Consider the following 14,036-nt stretch of genomic DNA (forward strand, 5'->3'; position numbering starts at 1 on the left):
AATGTAACTATACACAATATCCTTGTCTGAACTTCAGCTTTAAGAAAGGGGTACTATGCATTCCTGAAACAGTGGTTGAAGATACTTTTCACTGTCTATATAAAAAAAACTAATATTCTTCATAAAGCTGTTTTACTTTCTACAGATTTCAAGTAAAAGAGCAAACCATCCCATTTGTCCATTAAAGGAACCCTGAGTTTGTTTGTATGGTACGTTACTGAAATTATCTACCAAGCACAATGGCTTTTTCTGACAGTACTGCTGAACTAAATGGTGTTCACACATCTCTTTGTGAGCACTGTGTAGCAGTGAGGACCTCTCGCTAGAGGAAATACAATGAGGAAGAGTGACGGAACAGAAGACTCCTGAAAGATATGTATATTAAAATTACAAACTTTCAATAAGTTTGGGTACACAACAATCAATACGTTTGGGTACCCAACCTAGGGTTTAGCTTTCTGTCCAGTGTTCATATTGAGTACCCAGGACTTTCCTCAAAACATGTTCTCTCTTTTATGCAAATTGCGACCATCTTCCATGCTCGTAAAGCTATGCCTGCACCCTGTATCTCCTTTTTGTCCCATCATTGTGACAGAAGACCTCATATTAAAGCTGTAGATGCCTGTTATTATGTATAATTATACTTTAGAAACATTGACTATACTTCTGGTTCCCTTTAAATTTCCAAAGAGAAACCAACCTTTCTTCTTTACTTTAAATACAGAGTTGTTGGTCAGATAATTGTGATCAAATGGAACAAGGAAATCAGACTATGGTTACATTTTTCATTATCAAAGGAATCTCAGACATTCCAGAGCTACAGGTTCCAATCTTCCTGCTGGTTCTTCTTATTTATCTCCTCACTCTTGTTGGAAACATGACTATTCTTCTGCTGGTCTGTCTTGATCACCATCTCCACACTCCAATGTATTTTTTCTTGGTAAATCTATCCATGATTGATGTATGCTCTACGACCGTCACTCTACACAAGATCCTTCTCATAGGTCTAACTGGGAATCAGGTCATTTCATACTTTGACTGCATTGCCCAGATCTATTTCTTTGGAAGCTTCATTAGTGATGAACTATTGTTTCTTACTGCCATGGGCTATGACAGATTTGTTGCCATCTGTAATCCCTTGAGATACACAGTTATCATGAATCAGAAAACCTGCACTCTTCTGGCTTCTATCTGTTGGGCTCTTGGATTTGTAGAAATTATCCCATATGCTGTTTTGGTGACTAGTTTTTCCTGTTACAGGTCCAATATAGTAAACCACTTCTTCTGTGACCTTGTGCCAGTCATAAAACTCTCTTGCAGCAACACTTCAGTTCTGGAGACTTTGTTCATAGTCGAAGGGACAGCTCTACTGGTTCTTGGACCTTTCTTATTAACTGTTCTATCCTACATTTTTATTATCACCACCATACTGAGGATCCATTCCAGCACAGGAAGACAGAAAGCTTTCTACACATGCTCCTCACACCTTACAGTTGTCATTCTTCTCTATATTACCTTAATTTATCAGTACTTGAGGCCCATTTCAGCAGAAAGTCTAGAGTACAATAAGCTGCTCTCCCTATTTAACACAGCTGCTGTCCCTATATTAAACCCTCTCATTTACAGCCTCAAAAATAAAGATGTGAAATTAGCGTTAAAGAAGAGATTGCAGCTTTTCAGAACTAAAAGATAACCATGAATCTTATATTGTTTATTATCTAACATTGGATGCTGGTAACAGCAAAGAGAACTTTAATGGAGTAAAAATAAAAAGGTGTAGATGTAAAGCTGAAGTTTCATACTTGCTTTTATTTTGCCTTTTCTGGTTACCCCCTCGATCCTCAACCATATGCTCATTACATTTTAAAAACCTATCAATTTTCAGTACATAGTTTCAATTAGGCCTCTGTGTTTCTCTATGCAGTGCAGGCGGATCATTTCTGCTGGGGTTGGTCAGGAAGCAGGTGGGGGGATTGGGGGGGGGGGGTAGGAGACAGGGTGTTGTACATAGCTTCCTGAAAACGTTTGCCTCAGTACATCTCTCATGATCCTTAGCCCTGATGCAAGCAATGGGTTTGATTCTGGGAGGAGCTATGCTAATATAAAAATGCATTGATGTTTGGATGTCCATCTGGAGGCGTTGCCATTTCTAGGCAGGCTACATTTACATACAGACTGCCCTAGGTAACATCCACATGATTCTGGACCTTCATGATTGAATGAACTGAAATTTAATGAATGGAAAGGGCGTGTCAAAAACAGTAAAGCTGGGAAGTAAAGTGCTAGATGATGCTGGACATCCTCCAGCCTGGATCTGGCTGGGAGGAGTTATGCAAATATGCATTTAGCTGAGCCTAGGCAACATTCATATGTGATGTTGAACCTCTGTGATTGGAAGAACTAAAATGTGATGAATGAAAAGGGGTGGGGTCAATGAGAGTAAGGTGGGGAGGAAAGCATTCGGTTTTGCTGGATGTTCGCCATCCAGGAAATGAGGTGAATTTGATCTAACTTTGGTGACTTATAATGCATACTGTGGGAGGCTCAAAATGTGCAGTAAAAATAGGGTAAGCAATTTTAGTACAGGAGAAGACTGAAAGACTTGAGTTCTGCATTTAAAGTGTATTTCTACTTTTGCAGCCAAATTGGGATAACAACGGCTTTATGTTTGTTACAAAATCCTATTCACATGGCATAACTAAAAAAAAAAAATAAAAAAGTTGCAGCTTACTTTTATTAGATGCCCTATTCTGAACCCTGAAGCTAGGAAAAACCTTACATAGTTCTATTTGTTTAAAAGGTGGCTGCACAACTGTGTTTGCCATAATTAACCATGTCTCTGCAGACAGATCTTCATTATCAATTGCAACTAAATGTGAACACTGTCTGTCCTAACAAAAGGTTAGAGGCTGGGTATCTCAGTTCAGTTGAACTCGAAGGATTTCTAACCCGCAACTAGTTCGACTACTGGCTTCCTAAAAATATAGTATGACTTTCCATATCCACCAACTAATGAAATATATGTTTAAACTTAAAGTGTAATTGAAAGCAAAACTTTTTTTTTTACATTTTGGATAGCGTAGAGAGGGATTAGAACACCTATTTTTATTACTGTCTGTGCCCCTGTTAGGGAGATCAATTTTTCTCAATTTTTCCTGTTTAAAGGGGAAATCTTCCATTCTTCCACACTAGTTCTGGTGACCTTGGTGACACGCCAGGATTCCCTCACTTTGGAAGGATTTCCTCCTACTTCTTATTTTGTTTAATATCTGTTTATTAAAAGAATAAAAGGACATATAGAGCATATAAACAGTTTATAGGTTACCTTCTGTACAAATCTAATACAGCAAGAAAAGTTACAAATAAAAGTGGAATGCCCAGGTAGAGTATAATAAATAGAGTAATCAAGAAAATATATGGTAACTGAAAAAATTAAATACCCAAGAACCAGCAGGGTCACCAATCTCAGGGTCGAGTTAGGGAGGAACAAACAATGCCTAGGTTTGGGTTAAAAATCCAAAAGAGAAAGCGCCTCATTCAGTATCAAAGATTTATTAAGATGTAAAAGCAATTAAAAACACTTACATAAAAGTAAACAGATTGCCGCTTCCATAAAGAAATGAACCCAAAGTGTGTCACGTATCCAGTTAAGTGGGGCTGATGTATACCGAGCGGACGGCCGCGGACCTCCGCTCAGAGATGCCGGCTGTGTGGGCGAAAATATGGGAGAGTTACTTCCGCGTTCCAACAGACCACGTGGATGATGACGTCACTAAGGTCATTCAGGTTCGCTGGGGACCACTACGCGTTTCTGAGCATGCGCAACGCCCGTAATGAGCATGCGCGCTCCTTTATCAAGTGTGTCTAGGGGACGCAAACCAGGAAGCTTAAATAGCTCAATGTAAAAGGCAATTACCAATCAAATAGGTTGGAATCAAAGGAAAGGGGAGGGGAAGCAATATCTGGGAGAGTTAAAAGACTATAATGAGGGTAAATTCTTTATGAATTACGGACTTGTGTGAGAATAAATCAAAGACTCATATACAAATATATGTCATGAATTTCTAAAAGGATAAAATATTAAATAATGAATAAATAAAAGGATTATATACAGAATGCGGTCAAGAGCATATAGTACAATGAAAAATATATAGGTATATATGTATATAAATATAATTGAAAAATAAATGTATATATAAAAAATATATATATATATATATATATATATATAGAAAAAAATATATATATATATATAAAAAAAAAAAAAAAAAAGAATCAAGGATCCTTAATACTGATATTCCAAAGCATGAAAGACAGATATGATGGCTAAATGTACCATTATAATTAGTGTTTAAAAAGTTTTTTGTTGTGATAAAAAAATCATTAGTTAAAATTAGTTGTTATTGGTCAGTTATTTCCCATGAAATTAATTATGTGTATACGTGTGTGCACATGTACATAAAACACATACATACACCTACACATACACACACCATTGTATACACATATACATATACTAAACCGTGTTGCTACTATGGTTAAATGAAATCAATGAATATATTCTAAATGATGGTGTTAACCTCCAATTCCTCGTTTAACCCATTAGGAGCTAAAGTGTCCAGAATAAAAATCCAAAAAGTTTCACGCTCACATAATTTGGAGAAACGTTCGGCCTCAGATAATTTCCGTGGAATAGATTCAATTACCCATACCTGTAGGCCGGCAGTAGACTGATGATGATGTTCAAGAAAATGTCTAGGGACACTATGTTCATCACAGCCTTTTTCTATAAACCGGCGATGTTTGCCGAATCGTTGTCGCAAAGGACAAATAGTGCGTCCAACATACAATAACTTGCACGGACATGTGAGGCAGTAAACAACGTAATCTGTTGAGCAATTGTAAAAACCTTCCAATTGGTAGGTTTTATCTTTATGTTGGAAACTGCGTTGGCCATGTTTTATAAAGGCACAGGTTTTACACAAGGCCTTGTTGCATCTATACATGCCAGTAAGTGGGATAAGACAAGGAACATTCTCAGGTTTGGTAGTTTTGAATCTGCTTGGTGCTAATTTGTTTTTTAGCGTTGGGGCCCTTCTATAAGTGACCTTTGGTTTATCGCCAAGGTCATTCTTAAGGAGGGGATCCTGTTTAAGGATTTTCCAATGTTTTTGGAATATAGATTCCATCTTTCTATACTTGTTGTGGTATCTGGTAATGAAGCGGACAGTACCGTGTTCAGTCTGTTTAGAAATTTTTTGTTGTTTATTTCCAGAGAGATAAGTGGCCTGTGCTTGGTCAACAAGTATTTCAGGAAACCCCTTTTCCAGAAATTTATTTTTAAGGTGAATACTCTGGGTAATATAGTCGGACTCCCTACTGCAGTTTTTTCTCAATCTACAGTATTGACCCTTTGGTATGTTATTTACCCACTGTGGGTGATGACAACTGTTAAAATGTAGGTAGGAATTTCCCGCTGTAGGTTTTGTATAATTGCGAGAAAGGATGGCACTGTGGTCGTGAAATAGTTCTAGATCCAAGAAGGGAAGGCTCACCTTGCTGTGTTCAGATGTGAATGACAGACCAAGATCATTGGCATTACAATGGGAAACAAAACTCTCTATAGAGGATGGTGGACCATCCCAGATGACAATAATGTCATCTATAAATCTGCCAAAGAAAACAATATATCGAGAAAAGGGGTTATTATTCCATATGTGCTTTTCCTCCCACAGGCCCATGGTCAGATTGGCATAGGAGGGGGCAAAATTTGTACCCATAGCTGTACCATGGGTCTGTAGGTAGAACTCATCATTAAAATGGAAATAATTATGGTTTAAACAAAATAAAGTAGCTTCAGAGATGAAGACGGCTTGTTTGCCATTAATGAAGGGATCAAGGGACAGGAAATGTTCTACTGCCATTAGGCCTGTCTGGTGAGGAATGGACGTATATAAGGAATTGACGTCCAAAGAGAGCCAAGAATAGCTCTCTTGCCATCTATAAGGGGTCAGCAGTTCCATGAGGTGTATGGAATCTCGAATATAAGATGGAAGACTCTGTGCTAAAGGCTGTAAAAATGAGTCAACGTATTGTGAAAAGCCACTAGTTATACTATCCATTGAAGCTACAATAGGTCTACCAGGGGGGTGGGAGGGATTTTTATGTATCTTTGGCAAATAATAAAAATACGGTGTGTTATAAAATTCTTTTCTTAAAAAGGAGGCTTCGTTTTTAGTGATAACACCATCTGATAAGGCCGAATTAATCAAAGTTTCTGCTTCAATTTTGAACTGAGGTAAGGGATCAGAAAAAAGTTTTTTATATGTTATGCTATCCGACAATAATCTGGTTGCTTCCGTGATATAAGATGTTCGGTCTAGAATAACAATTCCACCCCCCTTATCTGCTGATTTGATGATGATCTCAGAGTTGTTAGAGAGGGAGTGGAGTGCAACCTTTTCTCCAGAAGTGAGATTGTGAGAACGATATTTGTGTGTGTTATCAGTATGTTCACACAATTTCTGTAATTCAGAGTATACTACTCTATAAAAGGCCTCAATATAAGGTCCCTTTGATCTTGTGGGATAAAATATAGATTTTGGTTTAAAATTAGTGTGCCTAACTGGAGGTGAATGATCGGGATATTGAGTAAGTAATTCTAGATCCTTGTCTATAGTCAAGGGGTCTGACTCGAAATCTGAATCGTAAACACTAATAGAACTATCAGATGTTTCACAAGTGTACTCACTGGGAGTAATTGAAGGCAAGTTCACAGTGGAAGTACCCTCGGCAAGTATACTCTTAGTGGTTTGAATGTTATAAAATCTTTTGAGGGTTAAATTCCTGATAAATTTATTCAGGTCCTTGAACAAAAGAAAAGAATTGGGTAATATGGTAGGCGAAAAGGTAAGTCCTTTACTGAGTAAAGAAGTTTCATCTAAAGATAATGTATGTGATGATAAATTAAACAATTTTATCGTTTCTGTAGTTTTGTGTTGGATTTTAGGTTTGTTACGTCCTCCTCTACATCCTCGTCTATGTGTTTTCTTTTTAGACGTTGTTTGTGGTGTAGGCCTTTCTCTAAAAAAGGAGAGGAAAAGATAAGGGCCTTAGAGTGTGAAGCTATTTCACCACTCTGAAAGTCTCCTAATAGGAGGTTGGGTTTGGTAGAGTGACTAGTATGTATATCTGGAACTAAATGTACGGGCCTGTTATCGTTATCAGAGGGAGGGGGAGAAGTGATTTCCCCGGTAGTGAGTGGTAAAGGTGCAGAATTTTGGTCTTCTCTAGATGTGGAAGTAGAAGCCAAAAGTGAACCAGTTAAGGGTACAGTAAGCTGGGAGGTGGTAGGTGGAACCACCTTATAGTCAGTAGATGGTTTGTTCATCTGAATAGCATCAGGTTTTAATGATATGGAATGTGTAGATAAACGAGACCGAGATTTAGAATCAGAAATAGAAATTCTATTCGGAGTTGAAGATTTTTTATTTTTATTTTTTATTTGGTTATTATTCTCTGGGGGTCTGCATGAAGCAGATGTAGTATTACAGTTGTTGTTATTATGATTAGTACCTCTAGCAGAAACAGACTGAGAAGATGAAAAGGGAACATTATCACTTATGAGCTTGGGGAACAATTTGGTGGGATGAGGTGTCAGGGACATGAGGGCAGGTATTTTGTCATTCGATTTCCAAGAAAATATTTTATTCTGTCTATAATCTTCTAAATCTCTATGGAATTTCCCTATCTTGGTTTTTAATAGGATATTTTCTTTGGTTTTAGTATTCTTTTTAAGCGTCTCTAGCCAGGTGGGAGGAATTTTGAGGTTAAAAGAGGTAATTTCTGATGTCAACATTTGTATCTGGTGTACAGTTTCACTATATTTGAGATTCCTCTGACTGATGATTATTCCTAACCATTTGGTAGTACAAAATTCCGCCAGATTTTCCCATTCTATATTATGAGCAGAATCTAAAAAGGAACAAGTTTTAAGAATCCTGAGACCTCTAGGAGAAATCTTTTCTTTAACATATTTGCCATTCACTCTACAGGAAGCTGCCCTTGGTATCACAGCTGCATAGACTTCCCTGGCTCCCACATTTACCCTTATTACGGATCATCTACACATCATAGACCTTTTCCCTCTATGGATTATTATTGTTTTCATTTATAGAGAGAGTGATCCATTCATACATCTTGGACCTATTTTTCTGTTATATCCTCCGACTTTAGCGCTGTTACATTATCATTTATTTAGGTTTGGGTTAAGGATATGAGACGAGCATGAACAATATACCATAAAAGGAGAGAGAGAGTTTAGAAGAGTTGATGCAGAGAGGAAGAATGAAGAACGGGGAGGGGAAATAGAAAGATGGATACGAATATGCAAAGATGAAAAAGAGAGTGAAAAAAGTAAAAATATGGAAGGGGGATAAGTAGGAGGGGAAAGTGGGGGGGGGGAGGCTGAGTTCAGGTGGAGTATACATTAATTGTAGTTTATAGCAGTAGGGAACAAAACATTAAAGATTCTTAAAACCAAATAAGTTTTCAATTATAGAAGCCCAAAACACACATCAAACCACCCCATCCCTGTCAAAAAAACTAACGCAGCTTAGGCATGACCTTAGACTTCTATTACTGGAAAATGTTAAGCGTGCTTTGAAAAGATTGAAGATGACATATTACGTAAATGGAAACAGAGGGGGCAAACTATTAGCACAGACAATTAAAGGTCATAGATATAAATCTGAAATACCCTACATATTTCACCCAATAACCAAACAGAAAAAATGTCACCCCCAAAAAATAGCAGACACCTTCAGTCTCTACTATGGATCATTATATAATTTAAAGATTCTTAAAACCGTTACATAGCTACATGTCAGGAGAGTCTAGCATAATTTCATTAAAGAGGGAAGAGGACTTAAACTCGAACTAGAGGGCCTATATTTTTGTGTGGCGGCCAATGGTGCCTTTAGAAAAGCAGGTACATTCCTCTAAGAGGCAAATGTAATTTACTTTGCGTAGCCACTCCATCATGGAGGGAGTTGATGACTGGACCCACAAAGTAAGTATAAGGGACTTAGTTGCGTTCAGAAGGTGAGGGGTGAACTTCCTATTTTGACTATGGGACAGGAAGTGAAGAGAAATCTCCTCTATTGGACACAGATGGAAAAAAAACTGACAGGAGTAATAGCCCTCCTTTAGGCCTGGTACACACGAAAATCAGAAGGGAAAAGTCTTAAGACGAGCTGTCTCCAGATTTTTGGATCGTTAGTATGGTGCATTCGACAGACAATTTGACTTTTACATCAGACAAAAGCTGGATGTGCAGGCTGTAAAATTTCTGTCTGATGTGAACTCAATGTCTGATTTTTGGATGGTCACTACAGAAATCCGTCACAAAAGAGTCGTAAAATACAAACACGCATGCTTGGTGTGATGGACTCACCCGGGACAGAGGCTTTCGGAGGGGACTGAATGCTGCCTTTTTGTCTACTGATTATGGGCCCTGGATTTTGGGGGAACAGTGTTCTTTGTAAGGTGTATGCGTGGGGACCCTTGAGATGGTGTTACTTTGGATTCAGGTCCATGTCCCCCCAAGACACACAGACTCTGGTAACCCTGTATATGCCATATTAGAAACAGCGACTGATTCATACTGTTGGAACTCATAGAAGATGCTGATGTCATCAACTCCAGCCACCTGTCTGCCTGTTGTCTGCTATAATGTGTTTATTGTAAATAAGTCTAGTATGGCTTCTAAGATTCTTTAACCCATTGCTGTTTGTGCTAATTAACTCTGCTATTGTGTGAAGGAGTTCTGTGTTGATATTTATGATAATGTGTATTGTATAGTCGGTGAGCTAGGAGACGTCAAGGCTGCCCTGAAAGGTCATATCTCTGAGTCACCTCATCTGGTTAAAGGATTAGTTAATTAGCTCACGTTAATTAGGTTTCTGGTTACAGTTTGTATTGTCATCCTGGTGTATATATTTGTGTGAGATCTCAAATATAGCAGACTATTTCTGGTGCACTCCAAGACTGGCGTTGTCTAGTTCTTGGGGGTTACTATAGCCAGATCCATTGGTCTCGTGTTCCAGGACTTAGGAAACGATATACTAACAGAAGCACTCAAGCGTAGTGTGGGACATTCCATCACACTCGGAATCAAGGAACTACTGGGAAAAGTTTGGTCTTGCAAACTACTGTTTGTAATCTAGAATTAACATTCGTGACGCGGCAATTGAGGAAATGTCAAAATGTCTCAATTGGGATAATAATGAAGCTGCTTTGCATGTAGTTATGCTAAATGTATTTTAAAAGGGATTTGTTTTGTATGATCTGCAAATCGTGAATCAACGCTCACTAAACTTCTACTAACACGAAATTAGCAGAAGGGGCCCAAAGGGTGGCACTTGAGAGATTAACTTCCTCTTTATACTCTCATAGTACATCACTACGTTTGTGTTTGTCAAACGACAATTTGTGAATAGTTAGTATGCTAGACAAAATCCTGCACACACCCTTTTGACAAAAATCAGACGTTCGGTCGTCCAACAATCAAACCGTGTGTACGAGGCTTTACTCTGTCCAAAAGAAAAAAAAGTTGTGCCTTTAGTTCTACTTTAAAGTGTAATGCCCCGTACACATGATCGGACATTCCGACAACAAAATCCATGGATTTTTTCTGACAGATGTTGGCTCAAACTTGTCTTGCATACACACGGTCACACAAATCTTCTTTTAAATTCAGAACGTCAAGAACGCGGTGACGTACAACACGGATTTTGTTGTCGGAAAATTTGAGATCCTGATCTCAAATTTTGTGTGACAGAAATTCTGATGGAAAATGTCAGATGGAGCCTACACACGGTCTGAATTTCCGACAACAAGCTCCCATCGAACATTTTCCATAGGAAAATCCGACTGTGTGAAGGGGCATTAGTATGTTTAGTTTAGTTTAGTTTAGTATTTAAGCTGTTTGACCTTTCTGTTAAGTGTTTGATGCAAGCTCTTGTTAGCTTATAGGAAGCCACTACAGGGAGAATGTATAAATGAGTAAATAAAAGTGTTCAATTATTGTTGAAGTACCAGCATATAAAGTATCCACGCCATGTCAAAAATGGATTTACAATATACATTACAATAGTGATTGTAAGAACAACCCAACACAGCTTCCTTTTAAAATGTAATTTAAGGGTGGTGGGTGTGTTCCACTATGTAGGACAGCTGCTGCTAGCATGCTGAGTATCTCCTCGAAGGGAATGGAGATCTGGGCTGCACTTGGAGAGGTATAAAGCGCCCATAGCGCCCCAGCATCATACAATATTACCTGATCTCTGATTCCTGGGCAGGTCGTGCTTTTCTCAGTCGGCACGACTAGGAGGCATTAACCTCCATGTCAGGCTTTATTGTATTATAGAAGATCTCAAGAGACCTGCTTTGTACAGGAGCCAGCAACTAAGCTGAACTAAGCTGACCGCTGACATAAGTCATGCCCTGCTCTGTCAGCTCTTGCCTCAAACTTTAGACCCGGCCCCTGTGTGGATGCTCTGGAGAGCCATGGAGGGAGGGAGCGAGTGAGTAAGCAAACAGCCAGCCAGACACACAGCCACACTGAAGCAGTTACCGACAAGGGCAACTGACAACGGCAGCTCATGGAGCCTTTGCCGCAGAGCCCCCCCCTCACTTTCTGCCTGCCTGTCTTCCTCTCTACACTGAGAAGTGCCAGGTGTGTGGGGTGTACAGACTCCAGGAGAATCATCTTGCAGGTCAGTGTTGGTCTTCAGAGAGGCCACCTTCCTGTTGATCCGGGGCTGCTCAAGCTACATACAGGCTTTTGTTAAGGCTTTTGTTTCAGGTTAAAAGGCAACCTCTGCCAATACAACAGCTTCTTGGTGTTAGCTTCCCTGTCAACACACACTAGATGCAATAGATGAACTAGTTGCTGAGCTATTGCTTTCAGAGCATCTACATTTTGGGAGAACTGTGGTCCGTTGCTGTATGTTTATATATGGACACGTGTATGGACACGATTACGTTACTATTGCACTGCTACAGTCACTACTGAACATTTCAGCTAGAGCCACAGCTTACAGCCGATCTTCCGTCAGCTTATATATAACATTGACAATATATACTGGCTTTACAATATTGACTGGCCTCATATCTCTGTTTTTTTTTTAGCTCCTTCCTGTCCCCCTCTTTGGCCTCCCCTAGCTTCCCTCAAGTCCAGTGCTGGTCCTGTAGTCCTGGTCCACTTTTTGCCTTTCTCATTGAGATCAAATTGTAATTAGGTATACCGCATGGTCATAACCAGGGGCTGTAAGCACGCGGAACAAATTATAAGAGCAATGTCTAAACACCCTAAACTGTCTAAAACCAAACAGTCTCCATCGTTATATGTTTTCTGCTCCTACCACTTCCACTTCAGCAAAAGCAACTTCTTCCACTGCAGTAGCTCTGAACACCCGGAACGCCAAATTAACAGGTCCTTCTGGCAAGATGGAGAATAAACAGGACAAGTTTAACTCACTTGATAATAAGGGGGCAACAGCTGCAAGTCAGAGTGGGGTTCCTCAGGGTCCTAAGGGGGAGGTTAGCTCCGTGTCAGAAACCATGATTCATACTGAGACAGAAGTACAGTTAAATGTCACTTGTTTAATAATAATAAAAAAAAGTTAAACATAGTCAAAACATAGCCAGAGTTCAGGAACTGGAATGGATAGTCAGACAAACCAAAACATCAGGGAGCCAGAGATGAGCGTAGTAGAACAGCAAGCAGGATCTGGAGCCAGAAGGAATGTCAGCCAAGCAAGTCTTTAACAGGAACACAGGAGAGCGTCTCTAGAGATGTGACCAAGGCGAAGGCAGAGATCATCTGGGCTGGACTGCTTAAGTAGGCAGGACTGACGAGTAGGATATCATCAACAGGTGAGTCGCTGTGGAGAGATAGGAGCTGACAATTAGCCGACAGCTGAGCGACCAGCTCAGAGAAGGAAGGGCTAACCCCAGCCCTGACACTCCGGGCCTTTGGTTGTCTCAGAAACAGGGATCAATATCAGTAACATCAGTATCAATAACAACACCAGTATCTCTAATCCTGCCCCAATTGGCAAGTTTGTCAGTATAGATGGAACTGAAAGAAGGCCACCTACCCCCTCTACTAGTTACAGCACACCTTTAGTGGAACCCATGGAGGGGAGTGGTAAAGGAGGCCCATCTGGCAGGCTAAGCATGGGCACAGTAAACCCAGAACCTCAGGTGGGGAATACAGCCAGGGATCTTTGTGCAGCTGGTAACTCTGATGGGGGTAGCAGCAATATGGCAAGAAATGCTCCTATAGTAGGGGAGTCTGCAGTTTTACATAATATAGCCACTTCACATAATACAGCTACTGCCCCAACCCCAGCTACAATGACATTAGTACACATAGATACCAATTCCCACCCGAGTGGCTTCTCCTCAACAGAAGACCCCGAGTTGAGGGCAATGCTACGTTCACTCCCCACAAAACAAGATCTATTGCTACTACCAAACAGAGGAGATCTGGAAGCAGTGGCACAACGTCTGGAGGGAGCACTATGGATATCAGAGGTGTGGGAACAGTTGGATATCGTAGAGACCAGGGTCTCCAATTTAGAATCCACAGTGGATAATGTGAACATGCGCCTGGAAGAATTTGAGTCATCTAAATCTGCAGTACAGCAACAGTTTATCGCAATTCTTCTCTGGGTAGATGATATGGAAAATCATAGTCAGAGGAACAACATTCGCTTCAGGGGCATTCCCAAAAATGTTGAAGGAGCAGAGCTGAGACCTACGATACAGTCCATATGTAATAATATCCTGGGTAAACCCCCATCAGCCAAACTTATAATAGACAGAGTGCACAGAGTCACCCAATATAGAAGTCAACAGGAGTCTGGTTCCCCTGGTCCCCGAGTTCTTTGCTGTATACACTTCTTTAATATAAAAGAAGAGATAATGCTTTGAGCATGGCAGATGGGTCAGACTGAATACACAGGAGA

The 14,036-nt window shown here is 39.9% G+C and overlaps 1 protein-coding gene across 1 annotated transcript; it reads left to right on the forward strand.

Annotated features, from left to right (window-relative positions):
- The first annotated feature begins 751 nt into the window (after positions 1–751).
- Positions 752–1,693, forward strand: LOC141108931 (olfactory receptor 5V1-like). Its single transcript, XM_073600892.1, has one exon. The coding sequence runs from the start codon at positions 752–754 to the stop codon at positions 1,691–1,693; it is 942 nt and encodes a 313-aa protein (XP_073456993.1).
- Positions 1,694–14,036: the final 12,343 nt, after the last annotated feature.

The sequence above is a fragment of the Aquarana catesbeiana genome, linkage group LG09 (assembly GCF_042186555.1).
Source record: "Aquarana catesbeiana isolate 2022-GZ linkage group LG09, ASM4218655v1, whole genome shotgun sequence".
Lineage (NCBI taxonomy): Eukaryota > Metazoa > Chordata > Amphibia > Anura > Ranidae > Aquarana > Aquarana catesbeiana.

What these genes read in the sequence shown, in the direction of transcription:
- LOC141108931 (XM_073600892.1), top strand. Translation starts at nt 752, where the DNA reads ATGGAACAAGGAAATCAGACTATGGTTACATTTTTCATTATCAAAGGA.